The sequence below is a fragment of the Corythoichthys intestinalis genome, chromosome 18 (assembly GCF_030265065.1).
Source record: "Corythoichthys intestinalis isolate RoL2023-P3 chromosome 18, ASM3026506v1, whole genome shotgun sequence".
NCBI classification, from domain to species: Eukaryota; Metazoa; Chordata; class Actinopteri; order Syngnathiformes; family Syngnathidae; genus Corythoichthys; species Corythoichthys intestinalis.
Window position 1 is genome coordinate 9206229 of NC_080412.1, and position 15308 is coordinate 9221536.

Below are 15308 nucleotides of genomic sequence, written 5' to 3' on the forward strand. Positions count from 1 at the left end.
TTTTCATGCTATTTATTAACTCATTCACTCCCAGCCATTTTCACTGGAGCAAGCCCCTTTGCTCCCGGCCGTTTTACTGGATTTTGATTGATTTTGCAAGGCCCCACAGAAAATTCTGTTCTATTGCTAGATAACCATGGAACCCACGAAAAGAAGCAGGAAAAAAAAGTAAGTTCATATCTTTTTACGTTCTTTAGAAATCAGCATTAGAGAATAGCTTAGTTTGAGCAATTTTCCAATTTCTGATGAAAAAAGAAATTGGGCTTTTTGTGAAAGCATACATTTCAAACATAATTTTGACTTTAACAAAGCTATTTTTTGCTTCAGTTACATCCCAAACATCTGAATTATGTTTTCCTTTTACAAAATAACATAACAAGACAAATAGAGCTTTTGATAGCAAAGTAACAATTTATTTACACATAATTGAGATGACACTGTTGTGGCCGCGACAGCTGGGTAAATTTTTCCATCATCGCTGCCTGTCTCATAAAGATGGATTTTTTTGAGTCGCTGCGTGGTCTGCTAGGCGAGCAGCACGGACTCACGACATCGTCCGCTGCACTGGTGGTCCCGGCCGTTCTGCTCAGTTGTGTAGTGCCTGGCATCCCGGGCGTCCTCTCGGTTGTTCTGCTCAGTCGCCCGCCGCCTGGCATCCTTCCTCCGGCGCCCCGGCTGTGTGCCCCGGCCGTTTGTTGACGTTGAATCGGGTTGCGGGTCTTACCAAATGTGCTACAGCCCTACAGTGGCCAGTTTTATTGCTTTAAAATGGATTTTCAGCTTTGTGCTTTGGAGCTCAGTAAATCAGAACCCAGAGATGTCGCTGAAAAAAAACGTGTTAGACGTATAAATACATCTTTGGGACACTGAAACATTTAAAAATAGAACGTATTTATACGTTTTTGGGAGCAATTGAGTTAATGGAAACATATTCTTTCAACATACAACAACATGATGATGATGAAACTTTTTTATTTCGAGCATGCACACACAAAAGAAACAAAAAACATACAATATAATTCAACAAAAATAATTGTACTCGAAAGGGAGTGGGAAGAAGAAAAAAACTTATTTTGTCCCACCCCTGATCTCATTGTCCAGCATCCTTACTCGTGGGATACTCATGTCCACACAATGAAAAGAAGAAAAAAGGAAAAACAGACAAAAACAACTAAACCAACAGACAACCAACTAATCTTGCCTCATTCCCAAAAATTTCAATATTTACACCAACTGACATAAACAGCAACACACATTGTCAGCAAATGTCATTATATTGTGACCAGACCATATTTTTATACAGCGATTTAAATTTTTGGATATTCTGACACTGCTTGAAATGATTGTCTAAATTGTTCCAGAGTTTTACTCCACATACAGACACACGAAAACGTTTGCAAGTGGTTCGAAATCTTGGCAACATAAAATCTCCAGAGCCTCGCAGACTATGGATATTCTCACGAACCTTAAATAGGTTATGTAAATTTTGGGGCAGTAATTCATTTTTTGCTTTAAATAGCATTATAGCTGTATGATAGTTTACAAGAGCTTTGATTTTTAATAGTTTTGAGAGAGCAAATAAACGGTGGGTGTGATCGAGAAATCCAACCTTATGTATGATTCGTACCGCACGTTTCTGCAATGTGACTAATGAATTGATGGTAGATTTGTAAGTGTTTCCCCACACTTCAATACAATATGTGAAATATGGGAGCACTAGAGAACAGTACAAAGTGCGGAGTGCACTGTCATCAAGGTATGATTTCACTTTGTTTATTAGTGACAGGCTTTTGGAGATCTTGGTTTTGATGTGTCTGATGTGGGGTTTCCATGATAATTTACTATCTACAATAACTCCTAGAAATTTGAATTCATTTACATTCCCGATTGGGACCCCATCAATCTTTATTTGTAGTTCTGCGTTATATTTTAGGTTACTAAATATCATTACCTTTGTCTTATTTAAGTTAAGTGATAATTTATTTATATCCATCCACCTCTTTAATTTACTTAATTCCTCATTAACGGTAGTTACCAATTCATTTTGGTTTTCACTACTATAGAATATGTTTGTGTCATCTGCAAAAAGTATAAATTTCAATAACTGAGATACAGTATATATATCGTTGATATAAATGTTAAATAATTTTGGTCCCAAAACAGACCCCTGAGGGACCCCATGAGAGATACTGAGATGTTCTGATGACCATTTCCCCATTTTCACATATTGTACCCTTCCTGTTAAATAACTTCTCAACCACTCCCCAGCAACCCCCGATACCATACAGATGTAGTTTCTTGAGTAAAATTGTGTGATCAATTGTGTCAAAAGCTTTCTTTAGATCAATAAAAATTCCAACTGCATGTTTTTTTTCATCCAATGCATTTGTGATTTCTTCTACTGCATCTGTAATTGCCATTGAGGTGGTTGTTTTTGTTCTAAACCCATACTGGCCCTGGTTAATTATGTTGTGTTTATCAAGAAAATTATTAAATCGGCAGGTAAATAGTTTTTCCAAGATTTTAGAAAATTGCGGTAATAGTGATATTGGTCTATAATTTGTGTAACTGTGTTTACTGTCATTTTTGTGTATTGGAATTACTTTAGCAATTTTCATTTTGTTTGGAAATTGACCCGATTGAAATGATAAATTACAAATATAAGTGAGGGGCGTTGCTATACTATGTATAACTTTTTTAACAATAAACATGTCAATATCGTGACAGTCAGTGGACAGCTTGCTCTTGCACTTCAATGCAGTATTTATCACCTCCTGCTCACTGGTTGCATAGAGAAAGATTGAATTCTGATTCCGTTTAATTCTTTTATAATAGTGGTCGGGGTCCTGGTCCGGAATACCTGCAGCCAATTCTGAACCGATTTTTACAAAGAAACTATTAAAGCTGTTAACAACTTTTTTCATATCATAATTTATACCATTCTTTTCAATGAAGTGGTCAGGATATGTTGCCTTGCTAGATCCTTGTTTGATTAATTTGTTCAATATGTTCCATGTGCCTTTTATATTATTTTTATTTTCATATAATTGCTTGTTGTAGTATAGCTTTTTACTAGTTCTTATTATAGCTGTTAATTTGTTCTTGTAAATCTTATATTTCAGTTCAGCTTCTTTGGTTTTTAACTTGATAAACAACTTGTATAAATAATTTTTCTATTTGCAGGCGTTGATTATTCCTTTTGTCAACCAAGGGCATTTGAATTCCCTTTTCTTTGTACTGCTTCCTTCAACAGGACATTGCGTATTATAAAGAGAAATAAATTTCTCTAGGAACTTATCATATGCACTGTCCACATTTGATTCCCTAAATACAGTAGTACAATCCTGGACCATCAAACTGTTATTGAATGCGTTAATATTTTCTTCGGTTCTTTTCCGTTGATATACCACTTCACTATCCTTACTTTTCCAGATATCACAATCAAATAAGGTAAAAACCGGTAAATGATCTGTAATATCACATATGAGCAAGCCACTGACTATCTGGTTTCCCAAGTTGTTAGTAAAGATATTGTCGATAATTGTAGAACTGTGTGATGTAATCCTACTTGGTTTAGTTACTGTTGGGTAAAGAGACATACTATACATTCATTCATTCATTGTATCCAAAAAATCGTCTATTGCTGCCAGTTTGCTTGGATTTAATAAATCAATATTAAAATCTCCACAGATGAATAATGTTTTTTGCTTAATAGTGGAAAACAATTGGCCCATCCATTCAGTGAAGGATTCAATACATGAACCTGGTGATCGATAGATACAGCTGACAATTATATTTTTCTTTTTTTCATTGTAGATCTCTACTGTCAAACATTCCATGCACCCATCCAGTGTTCTTGACATATCTGTTAATACCATACATTTAATTGATTTATGTTAAGTATATATAGGGCAACTCCACCACCAGTTTTCTTTTCTCTATTTATGTATTTTAATTCATAATCATCCATAAGAAAATCAATACCTTTATCAATATTAAACCACGTTTCTGTGATAGCAATTATGCTGAAGGGGTGTGTAAATTGTTGCAGATAGTCTTTGATAGAGCTGAAATTTTTGTACATGCTTCTGCTGTTGAAATGTATAATTGACAGTTTGCCCATTGAGTTGATATGATTTTCATACAGATGCCGTGTAAAAGAATTACAATTGGTAACAGTAGAAGGAAAAAAATGATTGTCAGGATCAATATCTATATTAGGGTCTGTTTTGTTGGACTCGTTGGATTCAAAGGCCTCAAGTTCTATTTGTTTGTGCTGAAGGGTTCGCAGTAGTGTATCAATATCGCTCTTATTCCTGAGTACAGTTCGTGTGTTTGATGTATCGTTCATAGTCAATGTATGCAGAGATGGTACCTGGTCTTGATAGGTATCAGTACTTTTCAAGCTCTTCAATATCTCGCACCATCAGCACTTTTGCTTCCTCAGGCGTTCCGTTCAATTTAATGTATATTTTACAATTGACTACCCACGTGTGTTGAATTTTGCGTTGCTTTTTAAGATATCTTGCCTTTTTGGCGATATCAGCATTCTTCCGTGTTAAGTGATCGTTCATATATACGTCGGTACCTTTTAACTTGCGACCTTGTTTCAGCAGCATTGTCTTGTTTTTTTGACTGATAAATCTCATGATGATGGCTGGCGGTCTGTCAGTCCTCATCGGCAACGAGTGGCACGCCTCGATGTGCTCCAAATCCAACGTTATTCCCTTGCTCCGAAGGTAAGATGCCACTTGTTGCTCCACCGAGTTTTCCTCCTGCTGGCTGGGTTCCACGTCGTCCGTGGCCACCGCACGCGCGTAAGTGCGCGGTCGGATCTTGATGCCGGTGATAACCACGTCAGTTTTACAACGGGCACTTTGCTCCAGCTCGTCCACTCGCCTCTCCAGCTGAGTGATGCGCCGATCTTTTTCCGCATTTTGGATGCGAAGTTGTTTGACCTCTTCCAGCAGCCCCAGAAGTTGTCTTTGCTGTACTCCGATCGCAGTCACCTCTTCAATCAAGGAAGTAAGAGAATGTTTTATGTCCTCAAACTCCTCTGGTGTCGGACCTTTTTTCGGCGGCATTGCGTTGTAAACGGTGTGGTCAAGGTGTCGCTTGTTGCGTGCGGCTAGGCGAGAATAGCCAGCCAGCAAGCTAGCAATGCTAGTTGGCTGGAAACGATCCCAGTTCTTTCCTCCTCTTGCCTTTGTTTGAGATTGTTTTCCAACGGGCAGCGTTCTAAACAATTTTCAGGCTCTTTAAACAAGCATGAAGCTCGTTCTTAGCGAAGCCATTCGCCCTCTGGGTATCCCACGCAGCCATTCGCGTGACCCGAATGGCTGCGTGGAGAATATAGAACTGTTTTTTCAAATATTATAATTGAAACAAGCAACTCAACATTATAACTCATTTTTAGACAGTAAACAACATATTCTATTTGTTAAGGTTCTGGGGTAATGGTGAAACTAATTCATTGACGAGGGAGTAGATAGTATCCGAAGAATCCAGTAGGCAGTTTGGTGATGGAACAGGTGAACGGACAGGCAGGCATTTTGCCAGGCAAGCAATACAGGATCTAGAGGGGAAAAACACAAAAATGAGCTCAGTATCAAGACTAAAAGATTGTTTGTGAGCTGAAAGTCACATACCTGTAGGTGAATTGTTGATTTGGCAATGATGTGAGGCCAATGACCGGTTTAAGTAAGCTGCTGACGATGATCAGCGGCACCTGGTCCCAGGCTCACCCATCTGTGCAATCAAGAGACGATAATTGAGGCAAAACTGTCATATTGCTGATCCTGGTCGCATCTGACACACTAACATTAAGCGGGTGTGGTTGCTATGCGGATCTGGCGAGCTGAGGCCGGATCCGGCATGCAGTCGCCTGCTATTGGGGTTGTCATTGTCTCGTCATTGTCATGAAAAAATTGTTTGTGTACAAAATGTTTTCGTTATCGTTATTGTTAACGAAAACAACACTGTATTAGATTTTTACTTTACTTTTGCCAGCACACTGCCTCTACCAGTTTCACCATGAGACAACACAACAATAATCACATGACTCTGTAATATCAGACGTAACAATAGAGTCACATGACCTCACAGAGGCTTGCAGTCGGAAGTCCTATGACAATGCCAGCATGCTTAATCACGTAGTGTCTTTAAAGCACCATAAAATATATATACAGTATATATATCTTACAAAGAGCGCTGCATTACTACATCAACATTACTCAAAAGCGCAGATTTCAACCCTTTTACAGTTTTTATTTGGCACCAACACGGTCAAAGCAAAAGCATGTGTCATTGTTTAAAGATAACATCCGGTTTGCTTCCCTGTTGTAGAAGTGCTACCTCCAACGTGGCCAAACACATCATTAGTGTTAAGAAGACCCCTAGAAAGCATTTTGGCACGTAGAATGCAGTTGCAGTGCAAAATAATGATAGTATCGAGTTTTATAAGGCGTGTCTTACGTTCAATGACGTCACACATCACCAGAGAAATGCATTTTTTTTTTTTACCAAAATCGTCCATATATATGCACAACGTCGACTAATGTGCAAAACATCTACTTTACACATGATCTATTTATTATCACATCGGATCACGAGAACCGATGGCGTTTTTTGCGATAGGGCTACCGCACAGACAAGCAGATATGATCTTGATGTCACTCTTTTTCAACGGTAAATATCAGGCAACAATGATGTCTTCAGTTCCATAAAATGGCCAGAATAGTAAAATGATATCGCATTCAATAGTTTCTGATATAATTTTGCTCTAACATGTGTTTTGATAGTTTGAAAGCAAGAATATTGAGCCATTTTTGTATAGCTCCAGAATAGAATCCAAGATGGCTGCCATCGATCCGAAATACCTAACACTATGTGTGTTTGCCTTGTTTAAATTGACAGCAGTATTTTCTGTTGTCTGCAGCTTGAAGTGAGTTTGCTACCTGCTACAATGCTGCATATTTATGGATTTCTCAACATACACTGGATTTAATTGATAAAGCAGGTTGTGGATAATCATGACATCACAGATGATTTAAAGATTCTGGGGATCAACTATCACACTGTATGTATGGGAGGGGGCTGGAGCGCCTTGGCCAGCCATCTGCTTTGTGTGACATTGTTGGCGAAGTAGTATTTCCTTAAAGCAGTACTTCTCAAATAGTGGGGCGCCCCCCCCCCCCCCCCCCAGAGGGGCGCAGAGCGATGCTGGGGGTGACGCATGTGACCTTGGGGAAAATACTTTTTTGCCGTACTAGAAGAAAGTGTAATTGCACATCCACTCAGTGGGCGGCAGTGCCGCTCTCATTTTCAGCGTGTGTACAGTACTTTTGAACCAAACAAGAGCACACAGCAAAGAGCACTGAAGATATGAAAAGCTAAGACAATGAAATATGACAAAGCATATGTAGCATTTAGCTTTTGGCTTTGTCTTTTAGTACAGTGGAAGACGAGGAAACACCAGTCCGTCTACTTTGTCTAAAAATGTTCGCAGCGGACAGCAGGAATTATTTTTTTCAGCGAGTTCCAAATATTGCCAGCAATCCTCCCGCTTTGTCAGTGTTACATTAGTAAGCCAGCAGGCACGGTTAGCATCATATAGGGTGGCATATCAAGTTGCTTAGTGCAAACTAACCCCACACCATAGCAAAGGAGCTGATACTGCCTGCAGCAAAAATAAAAACTGTCCCTCTGCCCACTGCCATGTCGTTTTTGTTCTATTAATTTTTGTTTTTTCGGTCTAATTGTTTGACATATTGTCTTCATGCTTGATGTTGTTAATCAATTTGAATTTATTATTATTTATTGATTTAATTAAACGGTCAAAAAATGTATCGAGTGTATTTTTACAGAATGATGTGGGGTTTTTTTTCCCACACTTTATTGTAAGTTGATCTATATTACTTTTGTCTTTAATATTAAAAATAACACAATGTTATGCAGAGTTGTGCTTATAATAATAATAATTTTATATACAAATGATACTATAGTGTATTTACAGTGGTGGCAGAGAGTTGGGGGGGGGGCGCGGAACTTTTACGTCTTCCTGGGGGGGCTAACAGAAAATAATTGAGAAGCACTGCCTTAAAGTGTTTTCCTTTATTTTTTGCAGCATGTGTTGCTGGGGGCCAGCCGTTCAGACAAGAGTACAAGTCAGTCCAGCCGTTCACTCGGTGCCCGGTGCAGAAACTCTATCGCCTCCTGCTCTGACGAGCAGCCGCACATCGGCAACTATCGTTTACTCAAGACTATCGGCAAGGGAAATTTTGCCAAGGTCAAGCTGGCACGCCACATCCTGACAGGCAGAGAGGTAAGACAACAAGAGTCGATCGAGGAATAATTGGTGTAAGCGAAAGAAAATATTTGCATGATTAAGAATGGCAAAAAAGCCCAATTTTTCTTGTATAAAGTTGCCCACGACCCATTCAAATATTGTCACCTTGCTAAAATAATTGTAGGTAATGTAATGTTTTTTCACAAAAAGAGGTGTGGGTGGGGCTTTCCCTTGAACATCTAATGCAATTCTACCCTTCAAGTGCAATGATAATTAAATATAAATTCAGCATTTGTTTTTTTTTTTTTTTTTTTTTTTTTTTTTTTTTTTTTTTTTTATGGGGGGGTTTTGGAAACAATGTGAAAATAAAATAAAATGCCATTATATTAAGAATGCGGAAATATAATTTGTGTTGATTTATTGCATGTACATTCAACAACTAGTACCTGTATTTAAATCCTAAATAAATGGGGTGGTTAAATGACTAGGCTAGGGCTGCAACTATTTATTTACCTATAACTTATTTTTTACAATCAATCGGAGGATTAATTGATTAATCAGATAAATGTCAATTGTCTTTAATTTCGTGCACAATTTAACTTGAAGTTGTTTTAAGCATGTTGTAAGGCAAGGCAAGGCAAGGCAAATTTATTTATATAGCACAATTCAACACAAGGCAATTCAAAGTGCTTTACATCACATGAAGATCATAAAAATCACATTTAAATCAACACAACGTAGAAACGAAGACAAAAGATCGCATTTAATCACAGAATAAAAATAAATAAATAAAATAAAAATAAAACAAAAACTACTACTAATAATAATAATTGAAATCAGCAATGGAGATAAAAACAAGAAGAATAGAAAGCAGGTAGATTGAAATATATAGACAGTTATAGATATGCAGTGCTAAACAAAAGCGTTTTTAGCCCTGATTTAAAAGAGCTAACAGTTTGAGCATACTTCAGACGTTCGGGTAACTTGTTCCAGAGGTGAGGAGCATAATAACTAAATGCTGACTCACCCTGCTTGGTTCTTGTTCTTGGAACATGCAGAAGACCGGTTCCAGACGACCTTAGGGGTCTAGATGTCTCATAGGACTCTAACAAGTCAAGCATGTATTTTGGTCCAAGGCCGTTAAGTGTTTTGTAGACGAGCAGTAGTATTTTATAGTCTATCCTTTGACTTACTGGAAGCCAGTATAGCGATTTCAAAACTGGTGTAATGTGGTCCACTTCCTTGTATTTGTGAGGACTCTGGCTGCAGCATTCTGTACCAGCTGCAACTTCCTGACTGATTTTTTATCAAGACCTGTAAATATACCGTTGCAATAGTCCAATCTGCTGAAAATGAATGCATGCATAAGTTTTTCCATGTCTTGTTGAGTCAGAAGCCCCTTAATTCTGGTTATATTTTTTTAGGTGGTAATAAGCGGATTTAGTGATGGACTTTAAATGGCTATCAAATTTTAGGTCTGAGTCAATAATTACGCGAAGGTTTCTGACTTGATTTGTAGCTGTAAGTGACATTGTGCTAAGTTGGCTGCTTATCTTTGACCTTTCCTTTTTTGGCCCAAAAATGATCACCTCTGTCTTCTGCACATTTAACTGGAGAAAATTCTGGCACATCCATTCATTGATTTGATGAATGCATTTGCTCAGGGTGACTAAGGGACTATAATCATGTGGGGACACAGAAATGTACAGTTGTGTGTCATCTGCATAGGCGTGATAGGAGATGTCATACTGTTCCATTATCTGATCTAACGGAAGCATATAGATGTTAAATAAGAGTGGTCCAAGAATTGACCCTTGAGGGACTCCACACGTGAATTTGGTTCGTTCTGACTGATGGTTTCCGATTGACACAAAGAAATCCCTATCATGTAGATAGGATGTGAACCACTGAAGAATAGTGTCAGTAAGCCCTACCCACTGTTCCAATCTGCTGAGTAGTATGTTGTGATCAACCGTGTCAAATGCGGCGCTGAGATCCAATAGTAGCAGAACAGATGATTTGCCTGCATCGGTATTCCGACGAATATCATTTAGGACTTTGATAAGCACAGTCTCGGTGCTGTGTTGTGGTCGAAATCCAGACTGAAATGAGTTAAAAAGATTGTTTTGCATCATATAATTCTGGATCTGTTCGAACACAACCCTTTCGATAATTTTAAGTAACAATGAATACAAAGTGGATGAGTATTTCCTTCAAAAATAATATTTTATTACAACTTCCTGACTTAACTGTAGTCTACAACTGTATGTTTTAAAGGGGAAGTTTAGAATTTTTGACATTATGCTTAACCTTCGAGTTAGCAGTGGTTTAATTAGTGGCTGGGGTTGATTTCAACAAATTCCATGTAGTTTTTCAGTTATTTTTTAGTCTCACGGCTCTGGAGTGGCTAAGCTAGCGCAAGTCAATTGTCCTATCTTAACATGCCAATAAAAAACAACATATACATGCATGAGAATCACCGGTAACCCATGCAATCAATATTGTTGGCTATGTTTTCTGGATAAAGTTATTAAAGCTTACCATTGCTTGTCTAAAATTGTAGTATGAACAGCGAAATTCGTAATCCAGCAGCTCTGCAGGGAACAGGCTGCAGAGCGGAGTGATATTTTTTCCACCTGTGTTTTTATGTCATAGCCAGCAGCAAGTAACCACAGTTTGTATTGTTCCTCGTTCTTCATCGGGATTTTGTGGAAACTTTCATTTACCCATTTCTTCTGTTTGTTTGCACAGCTTTTAAATGCACATTTCACCATGTTTGCCGTTCAACAGTCAAGACTCAGGCGCTACACTAGGAGAGATAATTTTCTCCAGGGTATTTTGCTAACTATTTATATACCTGTCACCACTTCGTTTAAGGTGCATTTAAGGCCCCCCCGCTTTTGCAAGGTACGCCTGCATTTGCGCAAACTACGCATGCGTAAAAAAGAGAAGCCTCATGTGTTATGTCATCGCCTGCGCGGTTTACCTCTGAACCGGAAGCTCATTACTCGCCAGCAGCAGATTTAAAAATTATTACACCCTCTAGACCACAGGTGTCAAACCGATTCCAGAAAGGGCCAAGTGGGTGCAGGTTTGCTTTCCAACCAATGAAGAGGACACCTTTTCACCAATCTGATCTTTTACATGCGTAATCAGTTAAACTTTGTCAGGTGCTGCTTGATTCAGTAGGAGGTTCATTGGTTAAACTCTCTGCACGGTATCGGTTGGAACAAAATCCAGCACCCACTTGGCCCTTTCTGGAATCGGTTTGACACCTGTGCTCTAGACTGTCATTATTTTGTGATCACTGTTTTTTTCCTGAACGAAATTAAACTCATCACGCAGGAGAGCGAGTGAATGAAGAGCATGCTCGGCCTTTACGAGCAGTCGCTGTGTTGTGATTGAAATACATCTGTAGAAAACAACAAATGCCTGACATCGTTACTTGGGACGTTATAATCGATGCTCAATTGCGCTTTCACCACTTAATATAACAAATAGAAGCATATGGTGTGGCACTGCGTATATTTCCTGGAAGCCGCAACCAGGAGTGCTTGTGCATAACAGTGGCGATCCTGGAAGTGGCGACAGTTTTGACAGGCAGAAATGTCATGGAAAAAAACTGATCGCGCGCCTCTTTGACTGGGGGTACCACGCAGGTCACTTTTCGGGGTTTAATTTACGGATTTTTATATACCCAGGTTCAGTCAGCATTGAGTTGGGGAAATCCCCACAGCTGGCTGATTGGAGACATTGGAACCCTAGTCGAACTGGGAGGCACAAGTCGCAAAGTGAAAAAAAAAGTACCCCGACGTCACGAGTTGCTTCAATCTGACGTCACTCTACAAAATGGCGCTGCCTGACGAAAAGCAGATTGTCAATAGTAAAGTTAAAGAAGGCAGTTTACAGTATGTGCCATTTACCTTAGCTGTTGTTTTCCTCCACTATTTGATCGCTTACGAGAAGGCAGGTTTGCTGGAGGTCAAAATGGCCAAAATAAATAACAACTTGTCACAGTCAGCCATGTTGCTGTTTACATTCGCTCGGAACGCTTTGAGGTCGCAACTGGTACCAACCGAGTGGGATAAATTCGACTTCCCACCTTCCTCGTATGCAGCATGAGCACAAGTGGCCGAAGCACTCCTCTCTATAGTGGTCGCATTACGCATCTAAGAAAAATAGTCCTGGAGAATAAAATGGATTAAGGCAGTTTGGTGTGACATTGTTTTGGCCACATGGCTATTTGGAACAATGATTGGCATTTTAAGTTTATTTGACTTGTTAGATTAGTTAATATCGTTTTTTTATTGACATGCTAAGATGGAACCAGTGACTCACTCTAGCTTAGCCACTCCAGAGCCCTGAAACTAACAAATAATTGACAAACTGCACAGAATTTGTTGAAACCAACTCCAACGACTAATATAACCCTCGCTAACTCAAAGAATAAGCCTATTGTCAAAAATTCTGAATTTACGCTTGTTTTAAGTACCGTATTTTCCGCACTATAAGGCGCACCTAAAAGCCTTCAATTTTCTCAAAAGCTGACAGTGTGCCTTATCATCCAGTGCGCCTTATATTTGAAACAGTATTGTGCCGCAACAGCAACTCGGAGCGCAGCTCCATCTAATTGATGCATAAAGTAGCCCCAACCTCTACTGTAGCGTCTATTCAATGCGCCTTATGTAAAAAGTTTTAAAATAGGCCATTTATTGAAGGTGCGCCTGATACAGCGGTGCACTTCATAGCTTTCATAGTGGAAAATACGGTACATAAAACTTTAAAAAGTTTTTAATAACGGTTCTGAGTATAAAACATAAAACTAATTTCTCAGTACACAAATCTGACAAAAATCCTGTTCATTCAAATAAAAAAAATTATTGTGGGCAAAGCGCTGATAAATTGTGTCAATTACTCATTTATTTTCTTAAACTAAACAACAAATCGAATGAGGAGGAGACACACCATCCATCGTGAATCAAATTTCTTTATCCAACAGTTGTTCATAAATACAATCCAAATCCAATGTCAAATCACACTATCTTGTATGACAATTTACAATTTGAATGGGAGTTTGTGTTCAAAGGAGACGCTAAACTGTTATTCAAATGGGTTATTGTGTTTGGCTTCTTTATAAAAAGAAATGAGACAACCTTACTATCTAACAATAACTCAAGTGCTAATATGAGTCTCCAAAACACAGTACAACTTACACATAAAACACTGATTATCATTATCGCTAACTAGCTTAATGCTCCGTGCTAAGTTGTAACATCTCATCAACAAAGATTACAAGCGATACAGTTGGCTTCATTTACTCACCTCTGACAGAGGCACACTGGATCTAACAACACCAAATACAATCTGACTCGACACTTAGTATTGTTATTCATTCAGCAACCCAACCTTAGTGTAGCAGTGAACTCTCTCTTTCATGCGCTAATTACTGCCTCGCGCGCATCCTCACATTACACAAACAAGGATTCAAACGGAACTGCTCATAGCTGCTGGCAAAAATCGATTATCAAATTCATTGTTAACTCATTTATTAATCGTAGTGATGCACGATAATACATTTTTCAACCGATACCAATAACCGATAATTTCCTCCTCGTTCCAACTGATAGCCGATAATTTCAAGCCGATAATTGTATTAAAAGATTTATGTAAAATTTTAAAGTATACACAAGAGAAAATATTACTGTGCAAAAATACAATTTATTGCTCCTTTTTTCAACATCAAATGTGAACAAGTAGTAAATTCCAACATCTAAATAAAGACAGATTGTCTGACATTGTGTAATGGTAAACTTTTGGCAACAATTACTTACAGAGTAAATACCTAAGTTGCACAAAAGTGCGTTTAAAAGTAAGCCATTCCTAACATATAACAATACTACACTGCAAAAACACACCTCCTTAAAACTAGTTAAATTCCCTTGTTTTCAGTGTAAATCTGGAAATAAGTGAAATTATCTGCCAGCACTTCAGGTATATTTCACTCAGATTTCTTGAAGAAAAATAGCTAGCTGAAAATAATCTTAACAGCCTAATTTTAAGCAATAAATTATTAGGTGAAAAATGACCTTTTTTTTTTTTTTTTTTTTTTTTAGATGTATGGGCTTAATAAGAACAAATGGCAATATTTACTTCAAGTAAGTGGAAAAATCTGAAGCATTCATCTGTTAATTAGTCTTTAACACTCAAAACAAGATGGGGAAAATTATTTGACTAGATTTAAGAAGAATGATCTGATTAAGACGTCATTTACAGCGTACCGAATGCATTACTGACTGGCTGACTTCTTGCGAGTGGTTTGGTGCATGTTACAATTATCATCTAACCACTGTGCCGAAGCATGCTTACTTGATATCACTTGTCCAAATGTCCGTGGTGAAACTCATGTAATCGGCATGTTTTTCACGAAGAATGGTGGTCGTATAAACTGCATTATTTTTTTATCCGGGGCTTGGGCTCTCCGGTCACTTCGGTAAAAAAAAAAAAAAAACGTCTCTCATCCGGCATCACCTCCCTCCTGTGCCCTTCAGTCCGTACCGGCATAACCCAGCACCGGTGTTATATCTGTCCGCCCTGGCCGTCTCGCCGCGGCGTATTCGGGGAATGGCTCTGCTCCGGACAGAGGTGCGCGCCTCGCGTCCCGCACGCCATGGGGGAACGCTCAAGAAACCGGGGTGTTCGCCAGAGGTCCCGCCGCCAGGCAATCGGGCTCGGCCCGCCTGCCCGCCCCGCCAGGCCAGAGCGGCGGGCTCCGTCGGAAGACAGCTACTTGTTGACTATCGGTCTCCTTGCCGGTGTTTAACCTTAGATGGAGTTTACCACCAGCTTCTGGCTGCATTCCTAAACAACCCGACTCCAGGAAGGCCGCAGCGTCTCTCTATCGTCACAAGCCCCGTAGTTTAGCTTATTTTATGTGTGTGTAGCTGTAGCATTCGCGCTAGCAGCAGCCTCGTATTAGTTCCAAAAATCTTTGTGATGCAGTTTTAAATGGCTGTTGGGGTAG

General features: G+C 39.0%; 1 protein-coding gene across 2 annotated transcripts in view; it reads left to right on the plus strand.

The window, feature by feature from the left end:
• mark4a (MAP/microtubule affinity-regulating kinase 4a) overlaps positions 1-15308 on the plus strand; it is a 101213-nt gene that overhangs the window by 12641 nt on the left and 73264 nt on the right. For both annotated transcript variants that reach the window (XM_057820508.1, XM_057820509.1), the window contains exon 2: positions 8126-8323. In XM_057820508.1, coding sequence (XP_057676491.1) covers positions 8126-8323 — 198 coding nt within the window. The remainder of the gene's footprint in view (positions 1-8125; positions 8324-15308) is intronic.